Source organism: Equus quagga, chromosome 16 (genome assembly GCF_021613505.1).
Source record: "Equus quagga isolate Etosha38 chromosome 16, UCLA_HA_Equagga_1.0, whole genome shotgun sequence".
NCBI classification, from domain to species: domain Eukaryota; kingdom Metazoa; phylum Chordata; class Mammalia; order Perissodactyla; family Equidae; genus Equus; species Equus quagga.
In genome coordinates this window covers 23,466,527-23,491,008 of record NC_060282.1, presented here as the reverse complement: position 1 = coordinate 23,491,008, position 24,482 = coordinate 23,466,527, and the positions used below count along the sequence as shown (strand labels likewise).

The following is a 24,482-nucleotide window of genomic DNA, read 5'->3' as shown; positions in this document are numbered from 1 at the left end:
AAAACAACCTGTCCAATGTTTGAATCTTTTCCTATTTTTCAATACTTTTCTCCTGCGTCTTATCAAGGAAAACAAAAATGTTGATTATCACTTCCACATACTCCCTTCACTGCCAAGGGCAAATCAGGTATATTAAAAGAAGATCATTACATTCTTAAGTGCCCTTAACTAGGCTTAAAAGTTATACTGGGACATGGAAACTTCAGGCCAAATTACAATTGTAAGAGTATTCAAAAATCAAAACAGTGAAAATTAATGAGCACATGAATAAACGTACAAAGCGTTTTACGTAAATATTCAAAATAGCACTTAATAATGATTATTATTTCTATTATGCTAAGGACAACAATATCTTAAAGTATTAAATCTTCCCTGTCCTCCCTTTACTAGTTGAAATGAATATTTATTTTCCCAAATCTAAACATTTGTTTAACTACATAACAAAGATACCATTAACTACCTACAAAAGACTATTTCTAAAATTAATAGAAGGAAAGTCTGTTGATTTTGATGGCTAAAAATTTCATTCATCTATGTTAATAGGATAACTAAAGTTTAAAATTTCAAGTTCAAAGACAAAGCAAAACAATTTATCAAACAAATTAAATCCTGTGATTAGTATAATTCATTCATTATGGGTGAAGTAGTTAAAAATCCTTCCATAAATTCTCAAAGATGTTCATCAAAAACTCTTAATACCAACTGAAGGGAAACCAACAGCAACACTGCATTCTCAAAACATGAATTAAATGCACACATTTATATCAATCAATGATTAATTGAATTATACCAAACATCCTTATAGAGCTCCACTACCATATAATAAACAAATGTAATCATGATCCATGCAAAAAGCTAAAGAGAAGCAAGGTCAAATGAACTTGATATTCAACTGCTGTGCTTTCAAGATTTTAATTTTATGTTTAACAGGTTTTCTCATTCTAAGGTTCACTTAGCTATTGAACTTGCACCTCCCTAGAATTCTGGCTTGGCCAGAGCCATTCTTGTAAAAGATCTCTTTGCAGTGAAAGAAATTATGGTCTAAATCACAAAGATGACGAGAAACCTTAGCAATTTAAATAGACAAGCCTTGAAATAATATTGTGATCAAAGTATCAAGCAGCCTAATAAAACCCAGGTGGCTCAGGCTTATCAAACATGGTACTCATTACGACAATTGCACTATTTAATCTACTTCCTGGTGTCAACAAAAACTTTCTGTTATTAATTCCCCCCAGTTATGGATCTGCTTAAGTTACTGCAGTTTTCTGATAAGACAACTCTTTGTCGAAAAAAATTTTAAAAGAAGGAGCGTGTCTCATTTTAAATGTTTTAGAACTGGAGCCATGGTTGGTAAAACCACAGAAACCACGGTGGCTTTGTATTATTAGTCATCTATATAAGGTTATGTTAATTCCTAAGGAGGTACCAGATGACTCACGGTTAACACAGCTTTATAAGGCTCCCATGTTTACATCAAAAAGGTAACCATACGCACACGAAAAGAACTGTTTTACAAGTTATAAACCTCAGATTCAAATAAGAGATTTATCTACTGACAAAGGTATACAGGTCAGAGTCTGTCAGTCAATTCCTCTTAGCCATACACAACTTCTCCATCAGTCCTATGATTCCCTGTTGGTCACAACTTGTAAGATTTTGAAGCCATTTTCCCATCTATAGGCCTTACTGACTTTTTAAAAAGTACTTAAATGTTTCTCAGAAAACTTGTTTTATAGCATAATTTGTTTCCAAAAAGATACTATTTAGGCACAGCAAAAATGTTAGGACATTAAATCTACCTCAACACTGTTGCCAAACACTGAAGCAGGAAAAAGATAATATCAAAAAATAGAGAAAAATAAGAAAAAGCGAGATCATGCTTACTGTCCCTGGATTTTCTAGTTAGTCTCAACCACAGGTCCCATGACATCCAAAAGGTGAATTGTGAGACTTCTACGTATTGTGCACCTCCAGTTTACAGACAGCTAGTTGTACTGGTTACAAAGGAAAACCACTAACTGCTGAGTGTTTCACGAGTGGCACCCAGTGTTCACACAGATTCCTTACAGCTAGCTGATCTGCTTCCCTTCCATGCTAGCTTCTCTTTCACTCTGCTTGCACAGATGGCACTCACAGCAGATTGGAGGCATTGCACCACAGACCACTTAACCATACTGTGTACTCAGTAAAGAAGGAAATTCACGACAGGCTTTATCAGTACTGTCTGTTTAAGTTATCTGCAAAGCAATATATTCTAGAAAGTCTTCCTGTGTCATCAGTCAGGACTGATTTCCTCAGTCAAATTAAACCATCTATTCAAACTATTGTTTGTAATTGCATTCAAAGGCATTTAATAAGAATGTATTTTTCCTCCCTAACCTACCCAGATCAATCTATACTTTTAATTAGTTTCTCCATTCCATGTAGCATAATACTAGAAGCTGTGCTTTCAGCATTTAAATGGGTTTAGTGTCTGAGCTAACTGTATATATTCAATCACCAATAATTTTCTGTTGACCTGAAGGTTAGAATTGCCCTTTATTTTCATTTAATACCTAGTATACATACAGAAACTTAGGAACCTTTCAAGAATCATTTGATTCCAGCTGTACAAGTAATAAATGATAACACTAAGAAGTAGCCTTTCAGGTAAATACGTCATGCCTACAAGTGACAACTGCAGGCAGGCATCTATCTCACTCACTCATGATAATTTTGACCAACTACTGGGATTTCTGACAATCCTCCTACATTGTGACGGATTCCATATTAGACGAGCATGTCGGGGTTTCTAGTTCTGGACTAGCCACTCATTTTAAAGTTGGGTCTCTCTAGGCCTCAGTTTTCCATCTGCTAAAAGAATTACAAAAGTTTCTGTTGTGATCCACTCTCCAAAGGTGAAAACTGAGGCTGAGAGACCCATAATTACAATTAGCAGTAAGCGAGAATTCAGTCTAAATTTCCTTCCTTTTATGCCTTTCAGAAAGTTTGCAAGATCTGTAGATGAATGATTTTAGAAATTTTCTCAACTAAGAGCTATAATGGTATATGTGTATACACATGATTTTCATATACGTGGAACTGGCTACTGTAATTTTTTATCAGGCTGCCCGAAGGACAAGGAGACAATTTGGAGAGAAATACAAATCTGGACTCTGACAAAACATCAGTCTCACTGTTGCTCATGTCAAATATCTCCTAAAGTAGCAGCTAAGTACCCCAGCTACGGCTTAGAGTGATCTTAACGTTTCACATCATATCTATACCATCCCATTCCTCATTTTATCACCAGAGAAAACAGCTAATACCTATCAAGGTATTATTATATCACCACTCTTCATACAACCCTTCACTCTCTTCTAGAACTGAATCTTTTTAATGTTTTGTTTTATCTGTGTTTTCAGGGTGGAAGTGGTGATGGGAGTGGTAGGAAGAAAAAGAGAAGAGATTTTAAAATTAAGGAGAAATAATTCACATTACCAAAAGTCTTGGTAATAGACTTTAAAAACTGAGTATATTTATTTACAGATTAAATTACTGACAGAGAAACTGTAAAGTTTTGGGAGTCACTACCAAGTGAGATAAAAAATAAAAGTAAAATATTTCCAATATAAAAATGAAAAAGAGATGATGAATTTATAAATTTTTAGGAACAAAATTATTTTACAGAAGAATGGAATCACTATGAATTGCCAACCTGGAGATGTATAGATTTGCAGATGTTTGTAAACCCAAGTCATTCTCCAACTACGATAAAATATTTTCTAGACTTTCACTTCAATAGCAACATAATCTTTACTTTATACTAATAATCTGATTTCACTAACATAATGTGCTAACAAGTCTCCCTATGCTTCCAGTCAAATACATTGCTTAGAACAGCTAAGTTTTCTAAATAACGAACACTTCACAAAATATCCTTAGCAGAGATGTAGGTATGCAAGGGCCAGTGGAAATGCCTGGTAGATAGTTCCCACTGAAATATTGATTTGATGAATGAATAACAAAGGAATAAAGAAAGAGAAACAAAAGACAAGGTGAAGTGAGAGCAGATGAGCCTGGAAGCCACAGCAGCTGGAGGACAACTGGTATTTGTGGAGCGACTGCTGCTGCTGCCATTGCTGCCTGCTGGGTTATCAACAGTATGCCCCAAGTCCAAAGAGCCCCAACTAGGACTCTGCTGCTGGACTCTTACAGCCACTGTTGTTGGTTGGGGGTTAGTAGCCTGCCACCAAACAATATCTCTACGACATCATCACCTATCCAATCCTACAAAACAGAAACAAGACAGATAAATTTCTGCAAAGACCACCAGAATCATTTTGTAATCCTCTCACCAATCAAGCAGGGAAGAAAGCCTGTCTGTATATTAAAATGTCTGCAGGTTAAATGTTAGGAAAAACAAAGGGTGAATGTGTATGGGGATGAGGGTGGGGCAGATGCAGGTTGCATTATAAAGCTATGCCATTATATTGTTACTTAGGTCAAAATAAATATTGGCTTTGTTTTCAAATATATCAGAAAGCATCTAAAATGTACTGAGTAAAAATTACTGATTAAAGGCAGCAAATAATCCTCATGGTGGAAAGGAGATAAAGGTATGAAAACACCACTCTGAAACGGATAATAGGTAAGCCATGAAGAGTAATCCCAAACGGATAAAAATTTCAAGAGCTATGAGAATTTCACATAGGGAGAGAAATATAAAACAAACAGAACACTTCACAGGCATGACCAAAATATCACTCTTTTAATATAAACAGCAGTTTGGAAAACTCAGTATTAGCATCAAAACATCAGATCTAATTAATTTATCAACCTAACAAAACTTGCAGATCAGATAACATATTTAATCGCGGGAAGTGACGCTGGGTAGCACTTCTCCTGAGCAAGATAGGAAGCAAGCTTGAACCGTGTTGGTTAGGACAATTTTTGGAAAAACAGAAATAGCAAAGATCTTGGGTTACACATTGTAACTGTGGCTTTTTGACATTTTAATTAGTGCCAAAACAGTTCATTTTTAATGGTTATTACCTTAAAGTTTAGTAGTAAATTCAAATATCTATATCTAAAGTTGCTGTGGTTCAAAAGTAAGACAATTTTTATTTAATTAAAACTTAAACCACTGGGAATAGTAATTTAAGGATTACATTTTTAGACTTGGGAAACTTAGGAATTTTAAATACTATTTAAGTACTGTATCCACCTGTAATTTTCAAATCTTAAAGTATTACTTTAAGTCTGCACAAAATTTGAACAGGTTTTACTTGGCTTCTTTCCAAACCATAGCACTTACGCTTTAGGGACCAAGGGAGGGTACAGTGTAAAGCGCTTTAATTTCTTCTAGCAGAAAAATCTTTTACCTTGACCACATTTCCAATAGTATATCCCTCTATGCACAGAAGTTTCTCAATTCATTTAAAAAGGAAAAAAAAAAACAAATTTTAAAACATGAAGCAAATGCAAAAATATTTTTCAAGCTTTTAAAATGAAGCTAGCCTTTGCTCCCACTCTTGTATTTAAAATCTTGACACACTCAAACTGAAAGAAAAAAAGGCATAAAAATATTGGGATTGATATTTCATATTTGGATTTTACTTCTCATATTCTAATTACCTTAATAAACCAAAAAGAAACATACAGAATAAGTTTAAGGTTTTTAAATTAGTTTCAAATCACAAACCATAAGCTTTCTGAACGATCAAAATAATTTAAGTAAGCAATAATCTAAAGTTCACTACCCTGAATATTCAGCAATAAATCATTAAATGTGAATGGTTTAACATTTTCAAAATACTACCATGAATAACAACAAAGAGATCAGTACCCCAGGAGAATTATATCATAATTCAATGTAAAAATACTCTCCAGTTACCTGCCTACACAATGTTCCATTTAAAATGAAACATGTATGAAATATTGTATTAAGTATTCAAAATGTATTAAATATCTTATTTAAATATTTATTAAATATTTTAAATAGAGCTAAGTATAGCACGGGCCCCAAGTTTCTATAAATATGGCACTAAATTATCACCAGGAGTCCTTTTATGTACCAAGAGAGCCACAATGTCAACAACAACTTCTCTACCTGGATACAAAATCAGCAACAAAATTTGAAAGATATTGTCAAGGAACATAACTATCTCTGAACAATAAAGATGCAAGTTGAATATTATTAAATAGTTTTTTCTTTATTTCCAGAGATGCTTGTTTTATTTATGAGGACCGAGAAATGTGAATAATTAGAACAAACTCAGAAAATATAACTTCCTTAAGAATTACTTAAAATTGCAACTGACATCCACCTACAAAATCAAACCTCGCCTCCCGTGTGAAGTCATCCCCCAAAAGGAATCAGTAGCTCGTATCTGGGTGTCCCCATTATTTTTTTTCCTTCCTCACGCTAGACTTGTATCAATTCCTCTGTTTCACAATTCTTTATTTACACACTTGTCTCTCCCACTTAAAATCTTTCAAAACAGTAACCAGGATTTCGATCTTTGTATCTTTTTCACCACCCACTCAATGTAATTTGCTGGAGAAATGCTAAAATGAATTACTGAGAACTATTTTTTTTCTGAGATATATATTTGAAGCATTTATCACACCTCCTCTCAATGATTTTAGGTCACAAAGTAAACATGCTCCTACTTCTCCAATAAGTTTCAAAACACACTCCAAAACCATCTATATATATTTCGAATATGTCTACCAAGAAAAGCTCTTTAAAAATGCAATGAAATAGGACTTTTACAAAAATGAATCTGTTGAACAAATCACAATGATCACTGACTATTCATACAGATAGAAGATAATACAAAAGAATAAGTAAACATGTCTTTTCACAAAATGTTCCCATCTGTCTAAAAAATCTGAAAACCTTTCTCTATCCTGACTCAACTGTTCCCTGAACTCAAAAGCAGTACAAAGCCGAAACAGTAATCATGGGCTGGGTGTCAAGCACTTGTGCTCTGGGTATAAGCTGCAGGCAAACTAAGAAGAAAGAGAAGCAAGGTGAGACTTCAAGAAGCAAGTAATTAAGCAGTTTTCTCCAACATAAAATATAGCGCTGTTACGTAGAAAGTATTGTAAATAATGTAACTATAAAAACCTATTCTCTCTGAACCCAGTGATACAAAAATAACACCTATGCTGTGAAAAATTACTCTGAACACATTTTATTTTCATTACATTTTTGCCAATTCATATTTTAGCCTTTGAAAAGTCTAAGTCTCTACACCACTGCTTTTCTTTCGGAAGCTTAACGATAACAAAATAATTGTGCCTAACAGTCCATAGTAGTAGTTCCTGCTCTAACACCAAACTTGAGAAATAAAAAAGAAAATAACTTTGAAGTACCTGAAATGAACAAACAAGCTTGTGTGTGTGTGTATATATCACTTCAACGTGTGGAATTACTTGGGTAATTATATGCTGCACACGTTAACACTGTCTAAGTTAGGCATCATTTCATTCCCCTAAGTACATTTTAGCACTTACACTCAAACACAGTCTTCATGCTTCATTTCTGAAAGAAACTTATTTAAAAGCGAAGGATCATCCTTTGTGACTGACTTAAAGAAAATAAAATAAAAAATCTGTCCACTCCAAATACGAAAATTACAGATTTGGCTCTGACAGAGAATAAAGTAAGCTTCTTATATCACCTGCAATATTAAATTGATTTAGTCTGCTGAAAAACAAGACAGTGAGTTATTGGATCTGTGTTTAATTCAGTGCTCTTTATAACATATTTAAGGAATTCAGTTGTATAAAAGAGTATCTGAATCTTATCAGATGAAAATATTTTTCCCTTTTAGCAAGCCTCGGGTTGCATGTCTGAAAAAACAAATTAGTCTCCAGTTCTCCTAAGCTTGATAATAGTGCCCCCTAATGGGAATTTTAATATGAGTTTTCCAATCATTTTTTAAAAAAGCATATATTCTCTAATATGAGCAAGCTGTCTCACTTTCAACTGGAGTAAGCTCTATAAGATAAAAGTGTATCAATATTTAAACCACTCAAAGGAGAGTTAGCACATGTGCGAAAACAAAATGTGAATTTCTGGAAAGAAACAAACAAGAAATTTATTTTATGCCACAATGGTTTTCTTGGTTTTGAATCACCTATTGTAACCTAATCCAAGGTAGCACTAATACAAAAAGTTAATCACAGAAGGAAATTGTCTCTCAGCTAGTTTCTAGTACTCAGTAAGTGAGCAATCAAAATGTGCTAAATAAAACATATTAGAGTCAGAAAAACAGTTCAGATGTGAAGTTGTTCAGTCACACAGATCCTAAGAAGAGATGAAATTCCCAATCAAGTTTTTAGACCTCAGACCATTACCTTTCCACAATACCTGGTCACAAATCTACAAGCAGGAATTGAATGCCTTTCTTCTCTATTATCTACAGACAGCTCCCCTAAAATATGAACAATATAATATGTGGGGAGTTTTTTAAAGGAAAAATGCATTAAAATTAAAGCAAAAACTACCTATTCCGCTATCTTCCAGGTGTACCAGTGAAACAAACACCCAATAATATCAGCATTTTTCTTACAGTGCCCACAATACATTCTAGACTCAGAGTCAGCGTAAAACACGGCATCTAGAAAAAACAAACAACAAACAAAAAGTCACAACTTTTTGATGAAAAAAAAAATCTATTGCCTTATTCTTCATTCTTATGAGGGAAAATAACAAGAAAAAGTGCTATATAAAAAACGGGTGGTCAAACTTTCTTAAAGAGCCAAACAGTAAAAAATTCAGGCTTGGTGCCCATATGGTCTGTCACAACTACTCAGCTATGCCACTGTAGCAGGAACGCAGCCACAGAAAATATATAAACGAATGGGCAAGACAATATTTCAATAAAACTTTACATGCAAAAGCAGGCCCAGGAATCACAGTTTGCCAACCTCTGACTCAAAACATTTCACTTTTGGACCACTAATTAGGAATCTCCACTTTCCATCAGGCACCAAAACAAAAACAAAGAAACTCACCCCACCGCCCCCAAAAAACCCAAAGCAACTCAAAATATGTAATCACTAAAATTATGAAATATTTGATATTTTACTTCTATAAGTAAAGTAGAAGGTGGAAGGCAGAAGAAAAGATCCTTCCCTGAATAAATATTAGTTTTAGCAGGCATAAAATAACAGAAAAACAGTAAGCAAAACGACCAGGTTTCAGCATGACTTAAAATCATCAACCTGCAGGATTATTCTATTCTAAGATTTACCGAGATAATGGGAAAATTTAGCTTTTATCTCGGTTTGATAAAAATCTAATGGTGACTACATACTAATGCCCATTCAGATAAATAAACGGATTAGGTGAAAACTTAAAATTCAAGACTACACGAGGCTGTGAAAAAATATAGGGCACTGTCTTAGATTTTTCACACATATAAGAAAACGGGAAAATGTTCTACAGGTGAAATAAATGTAGTTGTTTTAGCCAAAAAGCAATTTCAGATACACAATAATGATGCTCTACACTCAGCACCCTTTAATCACTGGCTTCCACTTCACTAAGTGTCTAAAAGCAACACCATGTAACAGAAAAAGCATGGGATTTAGAACCAGGCAGCCACAGATTTCAATCCTTATCCTACCAATCCCCAGTTAAATGATTTTGGACAAGTTATTTGTCTTACTGAGCATCAGTTTCCTAATCCATAACATGGGACTGATAAAACCTTCAACTGTGCAGAGTAACAACAGATTATAAGCAATGTACACACAATACACTGCATACGATGCCCAGGAATTTTTTATTATTTAATGCTAAACTGAAGTTTTTCCTTATTTCAGTGTTGTTAAAATATTTTTTAATGAGCTTGTTAAAAGTATATGTTAATGAAATAGCATATGGTCAATCACCTCAAGCCATAAGAGAAGTTAACTTCTAATGATTAAGACATAAAATTAATAATACACTTTGCTTTGTTCATTTATATAATTGCACTGAACATTATTTTTTGCTGATATTCTAAATTGAGAATTTTATAAAATAAATTAATTACCTGAGAAAACTTGTGACAATATAACCTGTTCAAGAATGAATTCCACTTCCAACTGTGCTACTAACCCAGAAACTGAATAAGTCACTTCAAGTGAACCTCTCAGGCCCCTCACTTATAGACCAAGGAAATGCTGTTAACAATCCCTTGTTTTCTCCCCTTGTCTTCCAGCTCTAAAAATAGTTATTACTGAAATATAATTAAGCATCTCCAGATATGCTGGTAAATAGAGGAACAGAGATATCCTAATACCGTCAGAATGGACTGCAGAAAAATCCCAACCTTAACCCTGGGTGAGGTATATGTACTACAGTAGTGCAGATGAAATAAGAAGAGCTTGGCCAGTTTTTAAAAAGGAGACTGCACAAAAGTTTTTAAAAACTCAAATACTCAAGAGCCTAGAACAAAATAGCCTTGGTTAGTTTCTATAGAGGTATTATTTTCATAAAAAAATAATTTTTGTAGACCAAACTGCAAAATCAAGGTATTAACCTTGGCAAGAATATACTCTATTATATGTTCGAGTTACCAAGAAATGTCAAGTCAAATGAAATAAGTAATGTTTTATCAAAGTTAAAGTGATCAGGATAAAAGTTACATAGAAAATGAATGATGAAAATAAAATTTAAGAAACAAGCTTATTTACAACAGCACCAAGAAAAGTAAAGTACATAGAAATACACCTAACCAAGGAGGTGAAACACCTATACATTGAAAACTACAAAACACTGCTGAAAGTAAAGACGACACAAATAAATGGAAAGACATCCTGTGTTCATGGATTGGAAGACTTTAATATTGTTAAAGTGTTTATCCTACCCAAAGAAATCTACAGATTCATTGTAATCCCTGTCAAAATCTTAACGGCATTTTTTGCAGAAATAGAGAAAACCATCTTAAAACTTAGATGAAACCTCAAAGGACCCCAAATACCCAAAATAATATTCAGAAAGAAAACCAAAGCTAGAGGCCTCATACTTCTTAATTTCAAAACATATTACAAAGCAACAGTAATCAAAACAGTACAGTACTGGCATAAAATTCCTATGAGAAAATTTAGGGAACATGCTTCATAACGTTGATCTTGGCAATGATTTCTCGGATCCCACCCCAAAAGCACAGGCAACAAAAGCAGAAACAGACAATCTGGATCACATCAAACCAAGAAGCTTCTGCACAGCAAAGAAATCAATCAATAGAGTGAAAAGGTAACCTACAGAATGGGGGAAAATATTTACAAACCATATACATGATAAGAGGTTAAAATCAGAATATAGAAACAACTCCTTCAACTCAACAACAACAAAATCCTAAAATACGGGCAAAGGACTTGAATAGACATTTCTCCAAAAATGACATAAAAATGGCCAAAAAGCATGTGAAAAGAAGCTTAACATCACTAATCATCAGCAAACTGCAAATTAAAACCACAATGAGATATCACCACATACCCACTAGGAGGGCCACTATCAAAAAAACAGAAAATAAGTAGTGTCGGCGAGGATGTGGAGAAATTGAAGCTCTTGTCCACTGTTGGTGGGAATGTAAACTGCTGCAGCCACTATGAACAACAGTATAGAAGTTCTTCAAAAAATTAAATGTAGAATTACCCTATGATCCAGCAAATCCCACTTCTGGGTATATATCCAAGAGAACAGAAAACAGCATCTTAAAGAGGTATTTGTAGCATTATTCACAATAAACAAGAGGTGGAAACAATCTAAATAACCATCAACAAATAAATGGATAAAGAAAATGTGGTATATAAATACAATGGTATATTACTCAGCCTTAAAAGAGGAATTCTTGTCATTTGTTACAACACGGATGAACCTTTAGGACATTAAACTATGTGAAACAAGCCAGTCATAAAAAGACAAATGCTACATGATTCCACTTACAAATGAGGTATTTAAAGCAGTAAACACTTAGAAAATAAAACAGTGGTTGCCAGGGGCTGGGGGAGGGGAAAAAAGGGAGGAGCTAGTCAATGGACATATAAAGTTTCAGTATTTGCAAGATGAAAAAGTTCTAGAGATCTGTTGCACAGCAATGTGCATATTAAGTTAACACTACTATACTATACACTGAAAAATGGTTAGGATAGTAAATTTCATGTTATGTGTTTTTATCAATAAAAAACCTAAAAGTTATACAGAAAAAGAGCTCTGAGAGTTCAGACAAGCAAGAAATTATTTTCAACTAAATTTTTTTAAAAATCTTTTAGAATGCTGATCTCAGCCTTTGGTGTGAGGTTTTTAACTACTACTGGCCTTTGCTAACAAAGCAATTACCCCTGTAGCACAAAAGTAAAACGCTCTTGAAATACTTAAGGAGAGTTTGCTTTCTGTAGTAGATAGTTCAACTCATCTCTTAAACATTAAGTTAAAACACTAAGAAAGAAGTGGATGTTGGACACAATCATGATCCCTGTCCTTTATAATGTAAAGTTATTTGGTAAGTGGATTTCATAATGAGAAAGGTAACATCAGCACAGCCACTATGGAAATTACTAAAACCTGAACCACAAATTCCAAATAAGTAAAGGCCAAACTAATAAAACTTTTCACATAAATCCTCACTTCAAAGAATTTGTATAATTTTTTCAACAAACTCAGAAAATCAAATGACCTAGGCTAGCCTGATAGATTCCCAATAACAGATTGTCAAAGGTTATGGTGAAAATTGTATTAAAATCTGTGTGCACTGCAAAGACACATCTGAGATGAGTATCCTTACCTTCGTCAAAGTCAGCATCATCTTCTGTGTGCTGGGGGAAAGGAAAGCAATTGGTAATTTCAAGCCGATCTTCTACAACCAGGCCTAAAAGCACTCCTTGAACCACCTCAGTTCCTTGTCCTTCTTCTTGATAATGTTTTATTATCTTTAACACCACCTAAAAAAAAACACAGAAGGGAGCTTAAAAACTATTCTTGTTGTTTATACTTTCTTAATTTCATTTTTTCTTTTTTTTTTTTGTTTGAGGAAGATTAGCCCTGAGCTAATCTGCCACCAATCCTTCTCTTTTTGCTGAGGAAGATTGGCCCTGAGCTAACATCTGTGCCCATCTTCCTTTATTTTATATGTGGGACGCCTGCCACAACATGGCTTGATAAGCAGTGAATAGGTCCACGCCTGGGATCCAAACTGGTGAACCCTGGGCTGCCGAAGCGAGCATGCAAACCTAACTGCTATGCCACCAGGCTTGTCACTATATTTTCTTTATTTCAAAGAAAAGGATCATACACCATACTAGTCAGTTTGCAAAACCACAAAATTACTTAATAGCACTATCAAATTTCTTACAAATCATTTCCTTTACCCTTACATAAATAATAAAGCTCACATAGTCTAACTGTACATCTGAAACTCCTGGAGTTTGAAAATTCAGTAACAGCCACATCCAGCACTCATGACCTTCAGGTCAAGGGTCCCCAAAGATCTAGGCTCCAGGAGTTCCTTTGGTAAAATCAAACACTATCACCTCAACCTGAGGTTATCACAGAAGAAGTGATCCCGTTAACCTTTGTAACAGGAAAATAACTTCCCGACATAGATGATAAAACCATCAACAAGACAGAGATAAAGACCTCAATTACCTGGACACCTGAAAGTAGAACGCCCTGACAAATTCTCAACATCTCAAGAAGGTTCCTGAACAGAGCATCTCATTAGTCAGAGGAAGCAACAACAGGAACGTGTATCCAACAAGAATCTGATTGGTAACAGAGAACATAAAGAGAACCTAGTCTCCAGCACTACCTAACACAGAGAACCTAGTCTCCAGCACTAACTAATTTTCCTCAATGTGAAGACTACGTCAAATAACCTCTAATGGAATAACCAGCTCTTATATTACTCTCTCCTTTAATATTTCCATACAGATAAAGAGGTAACACTGCATGGTCGAACAGCCAATTAATTTAAAAGTTCACAGTAACAGTAATCAATACTATGAATTCCTACAATGTGAGGTTAATAGGTGCTTTGAATAGTGCTTGACACACAGTATTTACTAATAGTAGTAGGAGTGGTGGTATTTAGTATAAGACCTTGGCCTGAAGGCTAAAGGACAACACTATCTAAAATATAATGGAAAGTTCTCAGAGGAAAAAATAAATCTAACAACAAAATGGTTATTAGTATTTTATTGATTAGTGTTTCATTTAAAACAAATATATTACTGATAGAAATTAATCATCAATGACCAATTAATAACAACAGGTTACAATTACTGAACATTATGAGCCAGGCAATATTCTAATTATTTTACATGTGTTATCGAATCACATAATTCTCACAATTACCTTAGGAGAAAGGCATTATTCTACTCATTTTACAAATAAGAAACCTGAAGCAGAGAGATACTAAGTAAAGGCTAAGGTCACACATCCAGGAAGTGGTAAAGCCAAGATTTAAACCAAGTCAAACTCCAAAGCTCGTGTGTATAATTAATAACAAGAAGATGATTTTCCTATCAATAACTCAATTAAAAATTAAAATGAGTTAGTAATAGATGTGAAGCAAAGACTTTGTGATGAATGGACCTAAAGACTTTACATCAGTAAGATCCAGACCCCCTAAGGGTAGCAAGCAGTTAGCAGGGAAAGAGCTTAATGTGGAAAAACACCAACCGATAGGATTGGCAGACTTTCAATAGGGTGAAAGGAATTAAGCACACAAACCTTACGCCTCCCTGTATAAAAGATCTCTCCACTTCCTGAAAGGCACAAAATGGGTTTTAAGAGTCTTGAAGGTATGGGTATGAGTTCCAGCTTCAGCATTGCTAGCTGTGACCTTGGGAAAGCTATTTAAGCTTTCTAGGTCTTAGATTTCTAATTTGCAAAATGGAGCTGTTTCATAGCATTTCTGACTACTAAAAACGAGATCATGTATAGTAAATATTTTTCACAGGGTCTGCCACGTACTAAAAGTTCAATAATGATCACTACTATTGATTTTGTCAATAAAAAGAAAGCAGAACTATTTAACTCCTATTCAACTTGCCTCTCTGCCAAGGAAAATTATTTTCACAATTAAAAAATAGAAGAAACATGGATGACTAAGAGGGGATAAGCAAAACTGATAAAGAATTATTACAAACACCTGTCATTTGTCAAGGCAACCTAGGTTCCTAGATACTTAACCCTATTAATGAGATCACTGAACCACCATCGAAATCAAAGTTAAATGACAGATGCTAAAAGACATATGAGTTTAATGTAGATATTCACACAAATTATAGAACTGATTCCTAAACAGCTGGTTCCTATGTGTGCAAAAAGGAATATTGATGACTAGGAGACAGCACAGATTCACAAAGGAGGCAGGCCAAAATAATCTTATTTCCTTTTACAAAGAAAACAGGAATGAGAAAAATATATATATTCAAAAATGAGTTATCACAGTTCAAAAATATCTTATATTAAAACACTGTCTTAACTCTAACGAAAGTGAACTGTAATAGGATTGGGGGGGGGGGGGGGGAATTGTAACCATACAGCACAGTAGCTTGATATGCCTGCCCAAAGAGTCAATACAATTTTACATAGCATCAACAGAAGTACAGTGCTCCAAGTAAAAGAAATGGTCATCTAACTCTTCTGTGCATCACTGACCTGTTATATTCAGTTTGCTAGGATAACCAGAGAAAATTTACCAGTTAACAGTACCCAACTGAGAGATGGGAAAGCATGGTGGTTTAACTATCTGCTAAAAACAATCAACATGGTTAAGTATACAGAGAAAGGGGTAATTTTAGGAGAGAAAGCTTAAAACTCTGGGTGAGGACCAATTCAATGAATTCAAATCTCTCTCCAGGCTTGAGATAATGACAAAGAGCACTTTTCAAACAGTGAGGCACTAGAGGATATATCTTAGTTTGAAAGGCAAACTAAGGACCACAGGAGATAGTTTCAGGAAAGAAGATTTCAATTTTAAGGATGAATTCTCTCTAGCATTTAAGGCTGTCCAAAATAGAAAGCCTTCAGGAAAAGCTTGGCAATCTTTAAAATAATTTCCAACTCTAATATTTACGATCTTGTCATTTTAATATAATCTGATGAAATAAAGCATTCAGAAAAAAATTTAAAAACATTTTTATCAGGGCCAGCCCCATGGCCAAGTGGTTAAGTTCACGCGCTCCGCTTCGGCAGCCCAGGGTTTCGCCGGTTCAGATCCTGACGCAGACATGGCACAGCTCATCAGGCCATGCTGAGGCGGCGTCCCACATGCCACAACTAAAGTATACAACTATGTACTAGGGGGATTTGGAGAGAATAAGCAGGAAAAAAAAGAAGACTGGCAACAGTTGTTAGCTCAGGTGCCAATCTTAAAAAAAAAAAAGCAGCAAAATATTTAAAAAAGAAAAGTAAAAAACATTTTTATTAAAACCAAGCTGACTCATTCTTTATTTTGAAATTTTATGGCATTCCTATTTCCTACATACACACTAAAATCTCAATTCTTTAGTTCAAAAAATAATGTAGTGGAATTGCATTACAAACTTGAGACTATGAGCCTTTTAGATGTCAAAAGAAGTTTTTGATTAGAACTAACCGACATACAGGCTTTTGATATTCTACATAAATAACCAAGAATTTGCTGTATATATAAAAACGTTCCATAGATTACTGGTATCTATAAGTGATACAGAATACACGTTATGTGCATGGTTTTCCCTCTTAAGTGTGCTCATAAAAATGAAGAGTTGTTTTACTCACCACATCTTCAACACTCAACACAGGAACTGGCACTTTTTAAAAGATACTCAAAACATATTTGCTAAAGGAATGAACGGTAAACATTTATCCATCACTTACATGTCAAGCACGCCACTAAGTGTCTCACATGCAATTACTCATTTAATCCTCATAACCTCTCTATGAAATCGGTAATATTATTTCCCATTTGACAGATGAGCAAACAGAGATAATCTGACACAGAATTATTAAACCAGGGAGATGAGATCTGACTTCTGACTCCAAAGTTCTTTTAATTACTTCACAATAACTGAGTAACTAGGTACTCCAAATGTGTTTATAATAACAAGGTTGAAACAATGCAGTGGCAACAGTTCGGGAAGAAGTCCCTGTAATTTAGCTGCAGAAGCAGAGCTCAGCGCATGGAGTGGTCAGAAAAGTTCAATGTAGGATCACAGGGTCAGGCAGCAAAAGACAGTGAGGGAATGGTGCCGCTGGTTAAATTTTTTGTGCCCTGATCACTAGAAGTAACATCAACAGAAAACCACCATTAGTTGCAAGAATGCAATACAGCTTTTAATCTGTAGCAGCACTATTCTCACAAGCCACAAGATGGGAATGTTCTGCCACAAAAGTCCTGTTTCAGATATGCTCACCCGACGTTCATTTTCTCTCCCTCCAGCCAACCATATGCCTCTGTCCATAAAACAGTGCTGATGTATTTTTAATTAATCCTGTTTATTGATGTCATGCTCCCTGTCCTTACTTTTAAAAAGATACAAGGAAAGCTTAATAGTTCTCCAAAACAAAAACATACTCCTATATTATATTTATTAAGTGTCACAAATGATCCCACATACTCAGGAACTCTCTATCACTTGTTCTCAGCTTATCAAAATGACCTAAGGACCTTTTTTAAATAAATGAAGAAAGGTCTTCACCCTGGCTACATATTAGAGCCATTGGTATTTTAAAAATACTGATGCCTGGAACTAATCCCTGAAATTCAGAGTTAACTGGTCTGGGCTGGGGCTCCTTTACTGGGCTGGGTTTTTTTTCTTTCAGTTTTGGTTTTTTCCATTTTTGTTTTTAGGTTCTCCAGGTGATTCTTTTTTTCTTAAAGATTGGCACCTGAGCTAACATCTGTTGCCAAGTTTCCTTTTTTTCCTTCTTCTTCTTCTCCCCAAAGTCCCCCAGTACATAGTTGTAGATTCTAGTTGTAGGTCCTTCTGGTTGTGCTATGTGGGATGCCGCCTCAGCATGGCCTGATGAGCGGTGCTGTGTCCGCGCCCAGGATCCAAACCAGAAAAACCCTGGGCTGCTGAAGTGGAGCACACGAACTTAACCACTCGGCCGGCCCCACTCCAAGTTATTCTAACATCCTACTTCATTCCCACTTTTAACGAGGTTGTATGGGCCAGCCTTCCTTTTTTGTTTTGTTGTAACTCCTCAGGTGATTGCAATGCACACAACTGGTTAAACCACAGGTTTCCTTTCCTGTTTTAAGACTCCTTGTGCCGCTGAAAAGTGAGTACACTGAGAAATACAGATCCAAAAGTGAGCATTTTATTTACAGAAGTATAAATATCACCCCTAATAAGAACTCAAACCCTACTTGGAAAATCTCTACAGTATAGAAATGAGAGAAAAGGTAATGCCAGCAAACCGTCTTAGAAGCAGAACAAGACTTATGCTTTATGGCTTGACCCCATATTTAAGACTGCTTATGAACTAGTGCTAATTTATCCTATAAATTAGTGGGTAAATGAAGATTATTATATAAATTATGCCTCTAGGAATGGAAATAAACTGGTCAGCAGAACCCTGAATTACCAAATTCTTCTACATCTCCCAATCTTTGTCACATTCTGGGTTTAAATGCTTATTAACCTACTTGATTTGCCCTGCACAGTAAGAATTGTTCTCTGAATAGGTCAGCTGTCTCTACAACCATCTCCTCGCTTTCTGAGGTTTGCACGCTTTTAAGTTGGGCACATCTTAGCAAAGAATCTCAACTTGCGAGATAGTAAACAGATGTCCTGTCTGCAGAAATTACCCTAGAGGAACCATTTTTTCCTACTATTGTTTATTATCCAGTGCAGATAATTTGAAAGAGCAAAGCAGACTATTTTGTAATCTCTAATGAACATAATACTGTTTTTTAAAAAGTCTGGCTTTTAAAAAAATGAAAACCTAACTGCCTAAAAGGGTTAAAGCAACAAAGAACTTAATTTCTAAGAAAGTATTCTCAATATTATGGGATAAAATATAACTAACAGTCTAAAATATCCAAATTAATTATGCCAGAAGTAATAAACCTAAAATTTGAAAGTTAATAATAAGCATGATGGGTAAAACCTTCCATCCTTCCTAAAAAGGAAGACTTAGCAGAATCTCTAAGACCTCTCTCTCAAAGTCCTATCAAAAACTTTCAGTTCCACAGCAGAAAATAATTTAATCTGGCCAAAATAAAGATTGTGCTTTCTGATGAATTAGGACAATTTTCTATCATCAATCATTCAATCAAATATGATGTTTACAAAGACGAGTTAGTACAGATAGATCTGGAAGGTAAAAATGTCCAGTCTACCTAAAGCAATCTACAGATTCAACGCTATCCCAATCAGAATCCCAATGACATTCTTTACAGAATTAGAACAAAGAATCCTAAAATTCATAGGGGGCAACAAAAGACCCCGAATGGCTAAAGCAATCCTGAGAAAAAAGAACAAAATGGGAGGCATCACAATCCCTGACTTCAAAACATACTACAAAGCTACAGTAATCAAAACAGCATGGTACTGGTACAAAAACAGGTGCACAGATCAATGGAACAGAATTGAAAGCCCAGAAATAAAACCACACATCTATGGAAAGCTTATCTTCGACAAAGGAGCTAAGGGCATACAATGGAGAAAAGACAGTCTTTTCAACAAATGGTGCTGAGAAAACTGGAAAGCCATATGTAAAAGAATGAAAACTGACCATTCTTTCTCACCATTCACCAAAATAAACTCAAAAGGGATCAAAGACCTAAAGGTGAGACCTGAAACCATAAGGCTTCTAGAATAAAATGTAGGCAGTACACTCTTTGACATCAGTATTAAAAGGATCTTTTTGGACACCATGTCTTCTCAGAGAAGGGAAACAATAGAAAGAATAAACAAATGGGACTTCATCAGACTAAAGAGTTTCTTCAAGGCAAATGAAAACAGGATTGAAACAAAAAAACAACCCACTAACTGGGGAAAAAAATATTTGCAAGTCATATATCTGACAAAGGCTTAATATCCATAATATATAAAGAACTCTCACAACTCAACAACAAAAAAATCAAACAACCCAATCAAAAACTGGGGTGAGACATGAACAGACATTTCTCCAAAGAAGATATACAGATGGCCAATAGGCACATGAAAAGATGTTCATCATCACTGATCATCAGGGAAAGGCAAATCAAAACTACATTAAGATATCACCTTACAGCCATTAGAATGACAAAAATATCTAAAACTAATAGTAACAAATGTTGGAGAGGTTGTGGAGAAAAAGGAACCCTCATACACTGCTGGTGGGAATGCACACTGGTGCAGCCACTATGGAAAACAGTGTGGAGATTCCTCAAAAAATTAAAAATAGAACTACCATACGATCCAGCTATCCCACTACTGGGTGTCTATCCAAAGAGCTTGAAGTCAGCAATTCCAAAAGTCCTATGCACCCCAATGTTCATTGCAGCATTATTTACAATAGCCAAAACATGGAAGCAACCTAAGTGCCCATCAACAGATGAGTGGATAAAGAAGATATGGTATATATATACAATGGAATACTACTCAGCTGTAAAACAGAACAAAATCATCCCATTTGCAATAACATGGATGGACCTTGAGGGAATTGTGTTAAGTGAAATAAGCCAGTTAGCGAAGGACAATCTCTGTATGACTCCACTCATATGAGGAATTTAAAAATGTAAACAAAGAGAACAGATTAGTGGCTACCAGGGGAAAGATGGGGTGGGGGGTGGGCACAAAGGGTGAAGGGGTGCACCTACAACACGACTGACAAACAATAATGTACAACTGAAATTTCACAAGATTATAACCTATCATTAACTCAATAAAAATTTAAAAAAAAAACTTGCAGTTTCATAACAGAGAACAATTTAATCTGGCCAAAATAAAGATTGTGCTTTCTGACGAATTAGGATAATTTTCTATCATCAATCATTCAATCAAATATGATGTCTACAAAGACCAGTTACTACAGAAAGATCTGGAAGCCCTGCACAGAATCACCAGACTTCTCTTATTTTCAGCTTCTTTTGTTCACTCATTAATCCATTCACCTAGATAACTGGTCAGTAACTTCTACAGGCCAATTACCTCTGCCAGGCACTGGGAATATGAACCTAAATTAAACACACAAGGTCTACTTTCACGGGGCTCATATTTTAGAAGAGTAAGTGTCAAACTTTTTCGTCAGAGGATCCTTTTAAACTCTTAAAAATTATTGAGGACCCCAAATAACTTTTACATTGATATTTACATATTAGATATTAAATTGAAAAATGTTCAAAACATTTAGTCACTTTACAACTATAACAAATGCATTATATGCTAACATAAATTACATTTTAATGAAAAATATTTTCCAAAACAAAAAAATTAATTAGGATACAAAAATGAGTTTCACATTTTTGTAAAACATTTACATTTTCAAAAAGAAATTTTAATCGCGATAGAATAGACAGTTTTAAATTTTTGTAAATCTTATTAATGTTTAGCCTAATAGAAGACAACTGGATTCTCAAATCTGCTTCTGCATTCAATCTTTTACATCACACATCATGTAGCATCTGGAAACCTCCACTGAATACTTATGAAAAACAGAGTAAAAATAACAAATAATGTTTAAATATTATTATGAAAATAATTTTGACCTTGGGGACCCTCTAAAAAAGTGTTGGGCATTCTCACACTTTAAGAACCACTATTCCAGAATGACAATTAAGAAAATTAATGTGATTACTGACTGTGAAAAGTGCTATGAAGAAAATAAACAGGGGAACGTAATGGGGAGGTAACCTTAACTGGGGTGACCCAGAAAAGGCCTCTCTCTCTGAGATGACACCTGAGCCGAGCACTGAAGAACAAGCAGTCAGCCCTATGAAGACCTGGGTGAAGAGAATACTTGCCAACTATGGATTTTAAATCTTGTAAATAAAAATGCTAATATTTACTTTTCATAAGGTATACAAGTTGTATTTTAGCAGAATAAAAAGGCCTAGAGATGGATGAACACTAGGGTGGGAGCGGTACACTTTCAGGCTTTTACTAAAAGCACTGGCATACAAATAACAAACCCAATCTATTGGCAGAAACAGTTAAATCTTAAGATACCATTGCATAATTCAAGACTATCAATTTCATAATTTTTGTTGAGGAATTATGAAACACAATATATCAACAAAATCCTTTCAGGAAAGGTTTACCATGGCTTTTAATCAGCAATCTTTCTTTTATTTTTTTAAAGATTGGCACCTGAGCTGACAACTGTTGCCAATCTTTTTTTTTCCCCCTGATTTTCTCCCCAAATCCCCCCAGTATATAGTTATATATTTTTAGTTGTGGGTCCTTCTAGTTGTGGCATGTGGGACGCTGCCTCAACATGGCCTGATGAGCAGTGCCATACCCACACCCAGGATCTGAACCAGCAAAACTCTAGGCTGCCAAAGCAGAGCATGCAAACTTAACCACTGGGTCATGGGGCCGGCCCCTAATCAGCAATATTTCTAATACCAGTGTCAGGGTGAATATTTACCTAATAAATACGGTCTATGAAGCTACCCCCAAAAATTCCTCTAATAAAGGTAGCAACTCTAATGAAGTCAGAATTAAAAAGTAAACTATTTAAGAAATATATTTAGGGGCTGCCCATTTGGCCAAATTCTGTGTGCTCTGCAAGCTCTGATCCCAGGCATGGACCTACCCCACTCATCAGCCATGATGCGGAGGCATCCCACATACAAAATGGAGGAAGACTGGCAGAGCTCTTAGCTCGGGGCTAATCTTCCTCAAGCAAAAAAAGGGGAAGAGTGCCAGCAGATGTTAGCTCAGCGCAAATCTTCCTCACCAAAAAAGAAGAAGAAAGAAAGAAAGAATCTGGGACTTCCAGGCCTTGCAATATGCCAGTGTGAAGTACATCAACCCCCTCTATTCCTGTGTACATATAGAAATGTTGAATAAACTACATTTCTAAAAAGTTTAAAAAGAAAGTCAACCAAGCTAGATGAGAAAACTCCCAACCAGAGAATTAACGCTATGAGTTAATACAGCAGTGCCCCAAGGTACATCAAACGTAGGTATACCCCAACAGCTAAGAGCTGGGCTGCGACCCAATGTCTGTCCTGGGTCAGGAGATGTTGTCTTGGACTTGTCTGAGTTACAGAAGCAGAAACTGAGACCTTTACAAAAACCTAGAGCTCCATGAAAACTGTTGGTGAAAGGCAGAAAACAGTAATTGCAGTATCTTATAGTTAAATATAAACTGACTACATGACCCAAATTCCTACTCCTAGGAATTTAACCAAGAGAAATGAAAACATACCCACAAAAAACAACAAAAAAAACTCCATATCTGAACGTGTTCACAAATGTTCGCAGTAGCGCTATTCATAATAGCCAAAAACTGGAAGCAACCCAAAGGTCCACCAAACACAGATGGATAAACAAACTGCAGTATATCCATTCTATGCAATGCTACTCAGCAACAAAATGAAACAAAATATCAATGCATACAACAGGGAGGAATCTCCAAAACATGAGTAAGTAAAAGAAGTCAAACAAAATCTTACTTACTGTATTTCTTTTATATGGAACTCTAGAAAAGGCAAAACTATAGCTGATGAGTGGTTGCCTGGGGCCAACTGAGGGGGAGGATACTGACGGCAGAAGGGAACACTCTTCAGGGCAAGGCAACTATTTTATTTTACATCTTGATCGTGGTGTCGATTATACAACTGCTTACAACTATTAAAATGCATCAAACTGTACATTTAAAATGAGTGGATTTTGTTGTGTAGAAATAATAACTTTAAAAAACACTATACACTCTAAAAAGTCTGATGAAATAATTCATATATGCATCCACTCCCGATTTTACTTTCAATTTCAGAGTTCAAAGATCTCCTGAAATGCTATAAAGTCCAAGGAACTAGGTTAAGAACCACTACTATATCCCTACATTATGTATAATATATAATTATACAGCTATATACAAACAAGCTTACAATAACTCAAGTTTTAAGCCTAAGTAATCAAGAAATTAAATTGTATGGTTTTAGAAGTCAAAGTATAACATTTAGAACTGTTCTACTATGTTAAAGTATTTTGGAATTTAATGAGATTAATTACGTAATAGATAATTTCAGTTACCTAGAAAAATGTTCTTATGTAAAACTAATTCACCAGAAATTGGATAAATGTTTAAAAGTCTACCACCGCCCCCCCCAAAAAAGACATGGTTAAAAAAAGTCTACACTTCCCAAAACTCTACATTAACAAGTATACTTCTCAAAGTGTGTAAGTCCTAAAAGGAAATATTCAAACCTGAAGGCCACAGATGAATTTGAAAAGACCTAAGAACCTCTTAAAAGCATAAGAAATATTTTCTATCTGTGTACTTAAGGGCATTTTCCCGGAAAAAAGGTCTGTGGTATTCGTCAGATTCCGAAACAGACCCAGGA

General features: G+C 35.2%; 1 protein-coding gene across 1 annotated transcript in view; it reads right to left on the bottom strand.

Moving 5' to 3' along the window:
• Positions 1 to 24,482, bottom strand: part of EIF3H (eukaryotic translation initiation factor 3 subunit H) — a 95,881-nt gene that overhangs the window by 56,833 nt on the left and 14,566 nt on the right. The window contains exon 2 of the mRNA XM_046642647.1: positions 12,774 to 12,930. Coding sequence (XP_046498603.1) covers positions 12,774 to 12,930 — 157 coding nt within the window. The remainder of the gene's footprint in view (positions 1 to 12,773; positions 12,931 to 24,482) is intronic.